The sequence below is a fragment of the Carcharodon carcharias genome, chromosome 30 (assembly GCF_017639515.1).
Source record: "Carcharodon carcharias isolate sCarCar2 chromosome 30, sCarCar2.pri, whole genome shotgun sequence".
In the NCBI taxonomy this organism is placed as follows: domain Eukaryota; kingdom Metazoa; phylum Chordata; class Chondrichthyes; order Lamniformes; family Lamnidae; genus Carcharodon; species Carcharodon carcharias.
The window spans coordinates 11759894-11773452 of record NC_054496.1 but is presented as its reverse complement, the minus strand read 5'-3'; the positions used below and the strand labels follow the sequence as shown (position 1 = coordinate 11773452).

Here is a 13559-nt window from a genome sequence, read left to right as displayed (position 1 = left end):
ATCTCACACTCAGTCAAAAGGATAAAATCTCTTCTTCAGAGTCACATGGACTCGAAATGTTAACTCTGTTTTTCTCTCCACAGATGCTGTTAGACCTGCTGAGCTTTTTCAGCATTTTCTGTTTTGGATTTCTAGCATCCACAGTACTTTGCTTTTATTCTATGTAGGCCTTCTTTTTGGTGGGAACATTGCCAGATAATATATAAACCCCTAGAAAACACCGTCATTCCCCAGCAATAAATTTCTGCACTTTAGTGGTGAACACAAGAGACAAATGTTGGTTGCTAGATTTTCTATATTAGCACAGTTCATGTAACAGTGCTGAGAGGAGTGCTGCGCTGTTGGAGGTGCCATTCTCCCCAGTGTCCTGGCTAACATTTATCTCTCAGCCAACAGCTAAAACAGATTATCAGGTCATTGATCTCATTGTTCTTTGTGGCATCTTGCTGTGTGCACATTGGCTACTCCATTTTCTACATTGCTATGGTGACTACATCTCAAACGTAACCCAACTTCGATAAAGGGTCCATACTCCAAACTTCTCTACTCTTCTCTCTACAGATGCTGCCTGACCTGCTGAGCTTTCCCAGTATTTTCTGTTCTTGTTCTAAAGGACTTAATTGACTGCAAAAAGCTTTGGGACATCCTGTGAACATGGAAATTGCTATATAAATGAAAGCTTCTCCATTCCACAACATTGGAGTTAATTTCGTTTTAATAAAAGAACAAGGTTCAGGGTCCTTGTCTTCAGCCCCTGCAGCAGTTATGTTTATGTTGTGAGACAAAAGCGGAGGTGTTTCTGTTCATGGTGAATTACCTGTCCACTCAGGTGTACACTGGCAGTTGTAGGTGTTTACACCATCGACGCAGGTTCCTCCATTCATGCACTTGTGTTCAGGGCAATCATCAATGTTGATTTCACAGTTCTGCCCCTTAAAACCTGAGGAGGAGAAAAATAAAACAAGGAATAAGCTTCCTGAATCCTAATTGTAATTGTGAGATTATGTAAGCGTTCAATTATTCAACTTATACACCCTAAAATCTACAGGGAGCAAATACAAGACTACGGGTGACTGGACAAAGACATAATACAGGGCTTCACTCCTATTATAAAGGGTATATTACATAGCACAGGACAGGCCATTCAGCCCCATTAGTCCATGCCAGCATTTATGCACCACCGCATTGCACTCAAATCCTCATCTAAATCCAGCAATTTATCCTTCCATTCCCTTCTCCCTCATATGTTTGTCTAATTTCCCCTCAAATGCATCCATGTTATTCGCTTGAACCACTCCCTGTGCTAAGTTCCATATTTTCAACACACGCTGGACAAACCAGTTCCTTCTGAATTCCCTATTTGATACCACTGAGCTAGGAATAATTTTAACTTCATTCACTTGGCAAGAATCCCACGAAAACAGGGGCAAAGCCAGTTTTACAACCCAGTTGGATATTATCCTGTATTAACCGGGGAGTAATCTCAGGTGGGGTGTGAAATTTGGGCTGTGACTTGCACTCAAAGTTTTCAGCTTCCCGAAGACTGAGTTGGGTTACAATGCCCCCCCACTCCCCTTGGGTTTTTCGAATTGCCCTTTCAAGAGCATGTCCTCTAGTTCTACTATTCTGGACGTGGTGAAAAGAATGGACATTGTCTATTTAAGAATCCTAAAAACAGCAATCACATCTTCTCAACCTTGCCAGCGGGAACATATTCAATGTACATAATCTCTCCTCATCTGCCAATCCTTCTATCAGTCTGGGACTGAGCTATCATACCCTGTAATTGATTCCCAGTGACCACTTAGTCTCTGTATAAATCATCCAAACTCAGTCATCGCCTGGCACAGCCACTCAGGTACTCCATGTTGTGTTTGCACCCTCTTTACAGCGTGGTTCACATGTGTACCAAACTCGGTACTTGTCTGAAGCTTTATACCACTCGGGGTGCAGTGGGAATTTCTGTATGTGCCTGCTTGTCCTATGCAACTGTTCTCCGAGTGAGAGGACTAGGCTGACTCTCATTAATTCAGTATATTTGATTTGAAATACTTCCAATTGCTTCCTGTCTCATAGAAAACCATTTCCTGCCAAGACCCATGAGCATGAAAAGAATCTGACATCTGACATAAATATCCTCACTCAGTTATTCAGGAAACAGTGGCTGATCGCCAGGTAGTCATTTGTTTTTTTCAAAAAAAAAATTCTTGAAGAAACTAATCTAATATGAACTTGTGACCTCTAATATATGAGCACCAATGACACTTTGACCTCTGTCACACATTCCCTGTTTGACCTCGTTATTGGGTGGACTTCTGACCCCATCGCCTTGGTTGCAACCAGCTTTGAACGTGTGACATTTTTAAGTCCACTGACTGGTACTTCTTGGGAATCAGTATGGCCTCACCTCCAAGTTCAAAGTTTGCCCCACACAAGAACCGTAGGAACATTTAGGAGCAGAAAAAGCCCTAGAGGTCCCAAACTCCCCTATCTTGTTGATACGTCCATGTCTCATCTGGGTTGCTTCAACCTGTCTATGTCATTAATCGGCTTTCCATGGCGGGTTCATGTTTTAGATACCAGCTGCATATGTTATAACAAAGCAAATTTGTGCCCACTGTACAGCACAGCATTGGGTCAAGTTTCCAATATTAAAAAGTATGCCAGGCATGTTATAGAGACTAGCTGCTGATTATTGGTGTGCTTCCAATTTAAGTTGAAGGGTCAGAGTTCAAATGATGGCCCCCATTAGGTGGATCCACTCTGTTACTCCCTCTCCAGACTCTCAAGTTCCACGATAAACTATTTGGTATAGAGCCAGGAACTTTAAAAAACTACTAGAGTAAAACTGGCTTAAGCAGTATTGCCCTTGTGAAGCTCCCTGAGTGGCTCACTGAGAGACCACTGAACAGGTTCCATCTGTAGTCTGTGATGTTAGGGTCTCTCAGCTGGTGGGGTAATGGTGGGAGGTTTTGTAATTGGCTTCCAAATCCTGGAACAGAAGGAGAAAACTTTCCAGGGCTCCTGCTCCTAATCGCTATTCAGTGACTCTCTCTTTCATCCTCTCCCACTGAAAGCATGACCGTGAATGTACAGGATTGGGCTCAGCGGTGATGCCCCCAATAGTCCAATAGCAGATGAATACTGGCCACTTAAGTGCAGTTATGGAGGACACCTGGTACCACTGAAAACTCTCCATGAACAGCTCCCCCAGAGGATAGGCAAGAAAAGTAGTGCTCTCATGAGACTAATCACATTTCAGCTACTGATTAGAAAGTCAATTTATAATTGCACTGTTGTCCATATTTTGTACATTTTATAGCTGACTATTACATTCTTTTAAGAATTCTTTACCAGTATCTATTATTTCCCTACAAAAAGCCCTACTATTTTGTCAAACATTTGTCTTCCTGAAGTCACCATTCTTGGCCCGATGACACATAAACAGGAATGATTAAATTCTATCAATGGGTGGTCAGTGGGGACCAACCTACCTGTTAGCACCGTTCTATGGAACGGATAGCTTCCACCAGGGAGGATGTGGACAGGATGCACAGGCCAACACTGAGAGTTCCCCAAAAGCGACTGCACACTGGTAGCAGCCAATTACAGAGATTACAGGCAAATGACTTTTTTTTTTTTCCAGCCCAACCCTAAAATATTCAGTGCGCTCATCTCCAATATCATTTCCATAATCAATCATTCTTTGAAAGGAACTGGGGTCAGGCATGCAGAGCAACAGGATGCAGCCTGCGCACAGGCATTTGCTCTGGTCTCCCTCCACTTTTACACTGAGCCCTCTTTAAAGTGTCATAATGTCAGGGGAGATTGTGCAGGAAGAGTTTCAAACAGAGGCTTTACAGAATGTAGGGAGGTGATACTAATATACTTCACAGTCCGTATTAATGGGATAACCTGCTGACGTTCCAATCTTGCAAATTTAATTTAATGCATTTAAGGGGGAGCTAGATAAACATGAGAGAAAAAAGAATAGAACAATATGCTGATGAAGTAGGATGGGAGATGGCTCGTATGGAACATAAATACCGGTATTAGTTGGGCCAAATGACATACTCCTACATTGCAGTGTGTGTAATTGACTAGCCAAGCTTTTAGTTATGAGTCTGTGACATCAACACAAAAACTATTCCACCACGAACAAGTTGACGTCACCTGGTAAACAGGCACATTCGTAGGTTAGGTCCCCAGTTTGCCGGCAAGTCCCTCCATTCTGGCACTGCGACGGTGCGCAGGGGACGTAGATACTTTCACACTGACGCCCTGTGAAGCCTGCTGGGCACTGGCAACGGAAGGAGCCAGGGGTGTTGATGCACAGCCCCCCTTGCTTGCAGAGGTTGGGCGCTTTGCACTCATCGATATCTGTGCGGCAGTGCTTCCCGCTGAATCCCGGAGGGCACGTACAGTTGTAGCGGTTGTTCCAGTTTGTGCAGCGAGCTCCATTGGCACACGGGCTTGTTGCGCAGGCATCTATCTGCGAGCAGTTAGCTCCTGAGGGATGAAAGAAAGAACGTTACGACTGAAATAAAAACAGAAAATGCTGGAAAAACTCAGCAGGTCTGGCAGCATCTGTGGAGAGGAAAAAGAGTTAACATTTCGAGTCTGTATGATTTCTTCAGAGCTGACGTAACAAGTGAGTACTACAGAATGGCAAACTCCCTTACTATAAAACCTGGTGCATCCTTTATCTTCAAGGATTAAAAAAAAACCCACCAGTTCTCCCTGATTAAATGATACAAGGTAGGGAGTGGGCCTCCCAGTACTTCACCCAAGTGGCCATTCTTTTTGGCTAAAAATAGACAGTATGACCATGCAACCACCCAGAGACAAGTTTCAATCCTGCACTTTCAGTAATGCCCACTAGATGGCAGTGAGGAACGGGAATCCTTGTTGATTTGTCCCAGCCAAAGCCTTTGGAACACTTTAAGGTTCATTGCTGTTTCCCCTGCTGCAGAGACTAGCCAATGCAGGGCAGAAACCAGGAACCGAAAGTAGAACCTTGCTGTTTCATATGGATCAATAGGCCCCATTCAAATGTATTTAGTCACTGTTCCACTAGTAATCCTGATGCTAGGGTGGTGAGAATCTGGTACATTCTTACACGTACATGTTTGAGTTAGACCTAAAACATTTCTTTATTATTTACAAAAAGATGAGGTGAGAATGACTGCCCTTGACATGAAGGCAGCATTTGAACGAGAGTGGCATCAAGGAGCCCTAATAAAGCTGGAGTCAATGGGAATCAGGGGGAAACCTCTCCGCTGGTTGGAGTCATACCTGACACAAAGGAAGGCAGATGTGGTTGTTGAAAGTCAATCATCTCAGTTCCAGGACAATGCTGCAGGAGTTCCTCAGGGTAGTGTCCTCGGCCTAGCCATCTTCAGCTGCTTCATCAATGACCTTCCCTCCATCAAAAGGTCAGAAGTGGGGATATTTGCTCATGATTGCACAATGTTCAGCACCATTTGCAAATCTGCAGATATTGATGCAGTCAGGTCCATAGGCAGTTACACCTGGACAATATTCAGGCTTGGGCTGATAAGTGGCAAATAACTACCTGGCACTTGTGTGGCTCAAATATGACCATCTCCAACGAGAGAAAGTGTAACCACCTCCCTTTGACTTTCAATAGCATTACCATTGCTGATTCCTGGACTACCAGCTTCCTGGGGGTTACCATTGACCAGAAACTGAACTGGACCAGCCTAATAGATACTGTGATTACAAGATCAGGTTAGAGGCTGGGAATTTTGTGGCAAGTAACTCACCTCCTTACTCCTCAAAGCCTGCCCACCATCTACAAGGCACAGATCAGGAGTGTGATGGAATACTCTCCACTTGCCTGGATGAATGCAGCTCCAACAACACAAGAAGCTTGACACCATCTAGGACAAACCAGCCCGCTTGATTGGCACCCCATCCACCACCTTAAACATTCACTCCCTCCACCACCGACACACAGTGACAGCAGTGTGTACCATCTACTAGATACACTGCAGCAACTCACCGAGGCTCCTTCAACAGCATCTTCCAAACCAGCAACCTCTACCACCTAGAAAGACAAGGGCAGCAGATGCATGGGAACACCACCAGTTGCAAGTTCCTCTCCATGCAACACACTACCCTGACTTGGAACTATATCACTGTTCCTTCACTGTCGCTGAGTCAAAATCCTGGAACTCCCTTCCTAACAGCACTGTGGGTGTACAACATGCACTGCAGCAGTTCAAGGTGGTGGCTCTCCACCACGTTCTCAAGGGCAATTAGGGATGAGCAATAAATACTGGCTTAGTCAGCAATGCCCACATCTTGTGAAAGAACATAAAAACAACTATAAGATTATGATTGTAAATATTAGTGACGATATACTTGGGTAGAATTTCCTCTATCTGCGTAAGGTATGTGTTTGAATAATTACATTAATGCAAAAATTTACTGCCTTAAATTTAATTTTACCAGTGAAAGTTATCTTTGCTCAAATTTACAATCATCTGCTAGGATCTCAGGCAACGCTGAAACTAAATGCATTTCTGCAAGTGGGTGGGGCATCCTACTATAGTCAAGGCTTCCCACCTGTCAGAAACAATGTTTTTTCTAATTCTTTCAAAGGGCATGGAGATCATCGACTTGGCCAGCATTTAATGCTCAACCCTAATTGCCCTTGAGAAGGTGGTGGTGAACTGCCTTCTTGAATCGCTCTAGTCCATGTGGTGTAGGTACAGCTGCAGTGCTGTTAGAAAGGGAGTCCCAGGATTTTGACAGTGAAGGGACAGCAATATAGTTCCAAGTCAGGGCGGTGAGTGGCTTGGAGGGGAACTTCCAGGTGGTGGTGTTCTCATACATCTGCTGCCCTTGTCCCTCTAAATAGTAGAGGTTTCAGGTTTGGTAGGTGTTGTCGAAGGAGAGTTGCTGCAGTGTTTCTAGTAGATGACACACACTGCTGCCGCAATGCGTCGGTAGTGGAATGGATGTTGAGGTTGGTGTAAGTGGTGCCAGTCAAGCGGCTGCTTTGTCCTGGATGGTGTCATGCTTCTCGAATGTTGTTGGAGAGTATTTCATCATACTCCAGATACGTGCCTTGTAGATGGTGGACAGATTTTGGGGAGTCAAGAGGTGAGGTACTCTCCGCAGAATTCCCAACCTCTGACCTGCTCCTGTAACCACAGTATTTATATGGCTAGTCCAGTTCAGTTTCTGGCTAATGGTGACCCCCATGATGTTGATAGTGAGAGATTTAGTGATGGTAATGCCATTGAGCGTCAAGGGGAGTTGGTTGGATTCTCTCTTGTTGGAGATGGTCATTACCTGGCACTTGCATGGCACAACTGTTACTTGCCACTTATCAGCCCATGACTGGGTATTGTCCAGGTCTTGCTGCATTTTGACATGGGCAGCTTCAGTATCTGAGGAGTCGCGAATGGCGCTGAACATTGTACAATCATCAGCAAACATCCCCACTTCTGACCTTATGATGGAAGGAAGGTCATTGATGAAGCAGCTGAAGATGGTTTGGCCAAGTCACTACCCTGAGGAACTCTTGCAGTGATGTCCTGAAACTGAGATGATAGACCTCCAACAACCACACCCATCTTCCTTTGTGCTAGGTATAAGTCCAACCAGCAGAGAGTTTTCCCCCCAATTCCCACTGATTCCAGTTTTGCTCGGGCTCTTCATGCCACACTCAGTCAAATGCTGGCTTGATGTAAAAGGGCAGTCACTCTCACTTCACCTCTTTTGTCCATGTTTGGGCTAAGGCTGTAACGAGGTCAGGAGCTGGCTGGGCCTGGTGAAACCCAACTTGATGTCCATCATTGTCAGCAGTCATGATTTTGGGCATTTTTTCCCCCTCAACTGCATTTTTTGTGGATCCTTCTGCTTCAGGATCCACAGAGTACTCAACAAATGCATCAATTCATAAATGCACCATTTTATTCAGCCATTTTTAACCCATAATTTTTAACTGTTTGGAAGTGATATCTTAACAAAAATGACGTGAAGGACATCTGAAGTGAGAGCAGGCTGCAGCATTCAGCCACTGGCCAGAGGAGGAGGTATGTACAGCAATAAGGATCTTCCGCTGGGAGAACTCAAACCTATTGGTTATCAAAAAACCCTGAAGAAAATAATACTAAGTATTGTCAGAAAATCAGCTGAGAAAGACTTGCAGTTATACAGCATCTTTCGTGACCTCAGGTTGTCCAAAGCACTTCATCACTGTTACAATGTAGGAAATGCTGCACCTATTTGCTGTTTGTAGGAGCTTGCTGTGTGCAATGTGATTGAAAGCAGATAAACTGTCTTAGTCAATATTGGTTGAAGAGTAAACATTGGTCAGGAGACAGGGTAGAACTCCCCTACTCTTCTTGAAAACAGTGCCATAGGATCTTTTATGTCCACCTGAAAGAGCAGATGGGTCTTCAGACTAATTTCATATGCAAAAGACAGTACATCACTCCCTCAGTTCTGCATTGGACATACCAGCCTTGGTCTTGTGTTAAAGTCATTGGATTAGGGCTTAAAAAGCTCATCTCAGGTGAAAAATTAGATAGCTAAAATACATCAGGTAAGACCAGGAAAATGGTAGGTTCAATTTTCATCACACATTGAGCCAACTCACTTCAGCTAAAACAAAAATGAAAATACCTGGAAAAACTCAGCAGGTCTGACAGCATCTTCAGCTAATGATGGGATATTAAAATCAGTATTCATAATCTAGGGAGTTATCTCAATCCTGATTTTGTGCGCGTGTGTGTGTGTGTGTGTGTGTTTGAGAGAGAGAGAGAAGATAGGATTGAGGTGTGTTATCACACTGTCCCTCTCCCTGTGGTGGGACAGTTTATCAATGTTCACTGTACAGTCCCACATACACACTTACTCAGGCAAAGTAGCTCAGGATTTCCAGCAACAGCAACTCCAAGGGGGAGAGAAAATTGGAGAAAACATGTTTGGCATGGCTGCTGAGTGGAGTGACTCAAAAGAATCCAACATGAAAAGCAGACAAAGGAGGGATTAAGAGGATTATCACATAGATCAAAGAGCTCACACCTCTAATTAATGTGTAACAGAGCTAAAATCTACTCAGACCAAGGGCAAAGAAAATCTTACAGGAGAAATTAACTACACATTGACAACTGGAATCAAATTGAAGATGTGGTTCAAATTCTGGGCAATGAGATTCTCCCAGACTCAAACCCCATCCCCCGCCCCCACCCCAGAATTATTACAATAATTGCTCTACCAACTAGATTTCCTTTGTTCTTGATTTTGTAAAATGCATTACCATCTCTTCCCAGCTTTTATAATGCCCTTGTGCCATGCTACAGCCCATTTTTGGCAGCTGTGCCTTTGGTTGCCTAGCTCTCATTCTCTGGAATTCTAACCTTCCATCCCTTCCTTCCATCAAGGTCTTGCTTAAAACTCTTCCCTTTGGCCTAGCTATTGGCAACTTCTTTCTGACCTCTCTTACTGAAGGTAGCATTTGTTTTCCCCATGCCCCCTAGGGATGTTCTTGGGCAAGTTGCGACTGCCACCAGCTCCCAACTCGTGGGTTTCACCCAGACTGTGACAACGCAACAATAATTTGTCTTTACATAGCGCCTTTAATATAGGAGAACATCCCATGCTTCACAGGAGTGTAACAAGATTTGACACCGAGCCAAAGGAGAAGATATAACAATAGGTCACCAAATGCTTGATCAAACGGTTAGGTTTAGGCAGCAACTTGAGAAATGTGGGACAGGGGGAAAGGAAGAGGGTGGGGGGAAGGATTGGGTGGCTAGAGGTTCAGTTTTGCACCACTCGGTCTAGTTTATAGCCAGTCTGCCCAATGTCTGGTACCAAATGGCTTCACAACTTGTATCTTGACCCATGATCTACTTAGTTTAGTGAAGCACCGGCAGGGTCCTGTGCTCGTTCCTCTCCCTGTCTGCAACAGTTTTGATAGGATAGAGACGTAAGAGGCAGCTGTGTGTTGATTTTTGTTTTGCACCCTCACCCTTGTCGGCTTTCCCAATGGTGCGGAATCTCCAAACGGGATGACATTACCTCGTACGTGATCACGGCACATCGTACGCATGAACCTGACCTTCATCTGCCACCTATCTGCCACTCCACCAAATTATCTATCTCCTCTTGAAGTTCCACACTGTCCTCCTCACAGTTCACAACATTCCCAAGCTTCATATCATCGACAAACTTTGAAATTATCCCCCTGCACACCAAGGTCTAGATAGTTAATATATATCAGTTGTGACAGTTGTTTCAAGTTTTCCTCTGGGATTTGAACAGCTCAGCATTTAATATCTGCTGTGCAATAGCAAAAACTGGGGGCTCTTTGCAGGATATATTTGAAATTCCTTGATTGGGTTGGAGTTAGTGAATCTTAAGGTTACAAGTAGGAGAAGCACTTTGAATTTGGAAGTTGGTGTGAGGTTTTTTTTGTAATGGTGAGACTCCACGTCGCGGAGGTGTCCAGTTGTGGTGCCGACCATCCTAGTGAAGAAAGGTCAGGGTTCTGGAGGGTTGTAGGACTGGAAGAGGTTGCAGATAAGGAGGGATGAGGCCATGGAAACTTGCTTAACTCTTATAGGTCAGTAAGCTGGGGAAGAGCAGGAGCACTAGAAGCAGCTTTTCACTCCTTAATTTCCTCCTCCCCTGCTTTTGCCTGGAGCACTCAAACTGGCACATGATCACATCCGAGACTATTATCTACACTGGTCTGAACCAAGAGTAGTTTGATGAACACACCACATCCAAAGTTCCCTCTCCTTCCTGTGCTGGGGCCCAGTGATAGTAGATTCGATAAGATCTGGTGCAGCAGCCCATTGCTATCAATGTTCTGAGTGTTGATGCCCTATTGTCCCTGCGAGGTCATCACCGTGTTTTCCCATGTATAACTTCCTCCACATCTGGAACTAGCTTACCTCGGAACCCTCGCGTACAGCTGCACGTGTAATGCACTGTGCCATCCATTACTGAACTGGAGCATATTCCACCATTTAAGCATGGTGACCTTTGGCAGGGGTCAGGAAATTGGCACAAGTCCCCAAGGTAACCAGACCGACACCTGTATAAAGCAAGAAAGAGGGCATTAGCTCTTTATGCACTTTAGGGATGGAAACAATTAAAAGTCAAGGAACCTACAATTAGTCAAAGACAGTCAGTACTCAGAGCTGGCAAATCTTTAAATGCTGCTATAAACCAACTAATCAACTAAAATATACAGCTCAGGAAGGTCTCAGGTATGTGTTGTTTTCTAGCTATTTCAGCTGGACAGAATAAAAGGCAGTACAATTACAATATTACAAATTGGGGGTGCAGATATTCAGAGCTCCCACTCTCAGTCACCGCTTACCCTTCCCCATACTGAAAAAAGATTGGGCAGAACCACAGCACCCTTTGTGGTCAAACATCTTGCTGGCACTTAGTGTTTCGGTTTGTGCATGAGGAATGGCCAATGGGTCAAACTGTTGAGAGTAGCTGCCATCTTTGGAGTGCCACCACCAACTAATCGAGGCCTTTAAGGATTACAAAGAAATTCACAAGGTGGACGTGGAGGTGTTGCTTTCACTTGTGAGGCAGACCAAAACCAGGGACATAAATGTAAGATAGTCATGAATAAATCCAATAGGGAACTCAGGAGAAGTATGTTCGTGCAGAGAGTGAGAATATGGAACTTGCTACCACAGGATAGTTGAGATGAATAACAGTTTTTCCTTTAAGGGAAAGCTGGATAAACACATGGGGGAGGCAGTAATAGAAGGATATGTTGTTGCTGGGGGGGGGGGGGGGGGGGGGGGGGGGTTGGAGGTGGTGGTGAAGGCAGGGTGGGGAGGAGGGGGGCGAGGGGGGGCGCGGGTGCCAAGATGGTTTGTGCGGCGGATGGATCTATCTGGCCGAATTACCTGTCTTTGTGCTGTGAAAACTGTTGGTGCTTTCAAAACAACGGGGGAGGAAATTAGAGAAGAATTCAGTGTGGGAGGCAGGGGTTAACTTCTTAACTGAGGTTTTGCTCCAGGAGAGAATGAGAAAAGAAAAATTAGAACAATTATATAAGAGCAATAACAGAACATAAACTGATAATATCATTAGTAATAAACTGCAGCAAGCAAAGAAGCTTGGGTTTTCTCAGGCTTGTAACTGGGCCCCCCTGTTAAATGCTTGAATCCAACAGCTTGTTCTCATCAAGCAGCCCAGGTCCAGGATGGGTCTCAATGCGGCTTGATGAGGAAGACTTTCCCACACTGCCATCCCCTCAGTGGCCACCAGGGCTCTGAAACATTCATGCAACCAGCTGCGTTTCATCACCCCCAACTCTCCTGTCCTTTGTCCAACATTCCCGCTAAGCTGCACAACTGTAAAGCAACCCAGTAGCTCCAGCGCAGACATCAGCCCCTTTAAGTTACCGCATGTGAACGGCTACAAAAAAAATTTAAAGGAGCTAGGAACTTAAATCCCCTGCGCGCTGCAAATTTTTAAGAAAATTAGAGAGTATGCTGCTTGTTAACCCTCTGCAGTTAGAAGTTTCCCCTTATCCCATCCAATTCCTGCTCCACCAATGTTCTGTTGCAGGCAGTTTCAGACTTTTTGGTTGTTAACCATTTCCTTCCAACATTTTACTGCCGCTGTCCTGATGAAGGGGCACTTTGTGGCCGTGAGGAACTTTGTTTGCCATTCGCAGGCTGCCAACTTGAAAGACTCCGCGGGGCAGAGGGAGTGGGGGGGTGCAGGTGAGGCGTAAAATTGCACTTGAAGCAGGTCAGGGTTCAGTTACAGGAAATAAAGACTTTCTTACTCACTCTCCAGATAGCCAGATGTTGCCTGCAGCTGTATTTACAGCGAGGGCTATTCGAGAACAGCTGCAGAGAGAGACCAGCGCTGGTCAGCCCCATTTTTATATCAGGGCTCGGATGCAGGAGAATGGCATTGAAGCTGTGGGTGCCCCCTTACCCATTTTCCTTTGCTACTGGGTTTGTCGGGCGAGGAAGGTTTCTTTCCTGGCATCACCTCAGCTGCTGGTTATATTGTTGACCACTAAGTTTTAAGGGAGTTTCTATTCCGGTGGGGTTGTGTTCAGTTCTTGCTATAACCAAAGCTCCCCTTCACAGAACACGACTATAATGTGAAAAGGCACTTTTCATCACACCGGACGTCTCAAAGTACTTTATAGTCAATCAAGTAGTCACTATTGTAATGTAGGAAACGCAGCAGCCAAGTGGCACATTGTAAGCTCCCACAAATAGCAACGTGATAATGATCAGATAACCTAGTTTTGTGATGTTGATTGAGGGATAAATGTTAGCCAGGACACCTGTGATAACTCCCCTGTTCTTTGAACAAGTGTCATGGGATCTTTTACATCCACCCAAGCCGGCAGATGGGGCCTCACCAAAAGAGAGCACACCTGACTATGCAGTACTCCCTCAGTACTGCACTAGAGATTCAGCCCAGATTTCTGTGCCTAAACCCTGAGTGGGATTTGAACTTAGAACCTTGTGACTCAAAAGTGAGAGTGCAACCAACTGACACAGCTGACACTAACT

The 13559-nt window shown here is 44.8% G+C and overlaps 1 protein-coding gene across 2 annotated transcripts in view; it reads right to left on the bottom strand.

Annotated features, from left to right (window-relative positions):
* Positions 1-13559, bottom strand: part of notch3 (notch receptor 3) — a 158252-nt gene that overhangs the window by 78809 nt on the left and 65884 nt on the right. For both annotated transcript variants that reach the window (XM_041176904.1, XM_041176905.1), the window contains exons 3-5: positions 10941-11083; positions 4174-4509; positions 818-940 (exon numbers count right to left, since the gene is read on the bottom strand). In XM_041176904.1, the coding sequence (XP_041032838.1) occupies positions 818-940; positions 4174-4509; positions 10941-11083 (602 nt within the window). The remainder of the gene's footprint in view (positions 1-817; positions 941-4173; positions 4510-10940; positions 11084-13559) is intronic.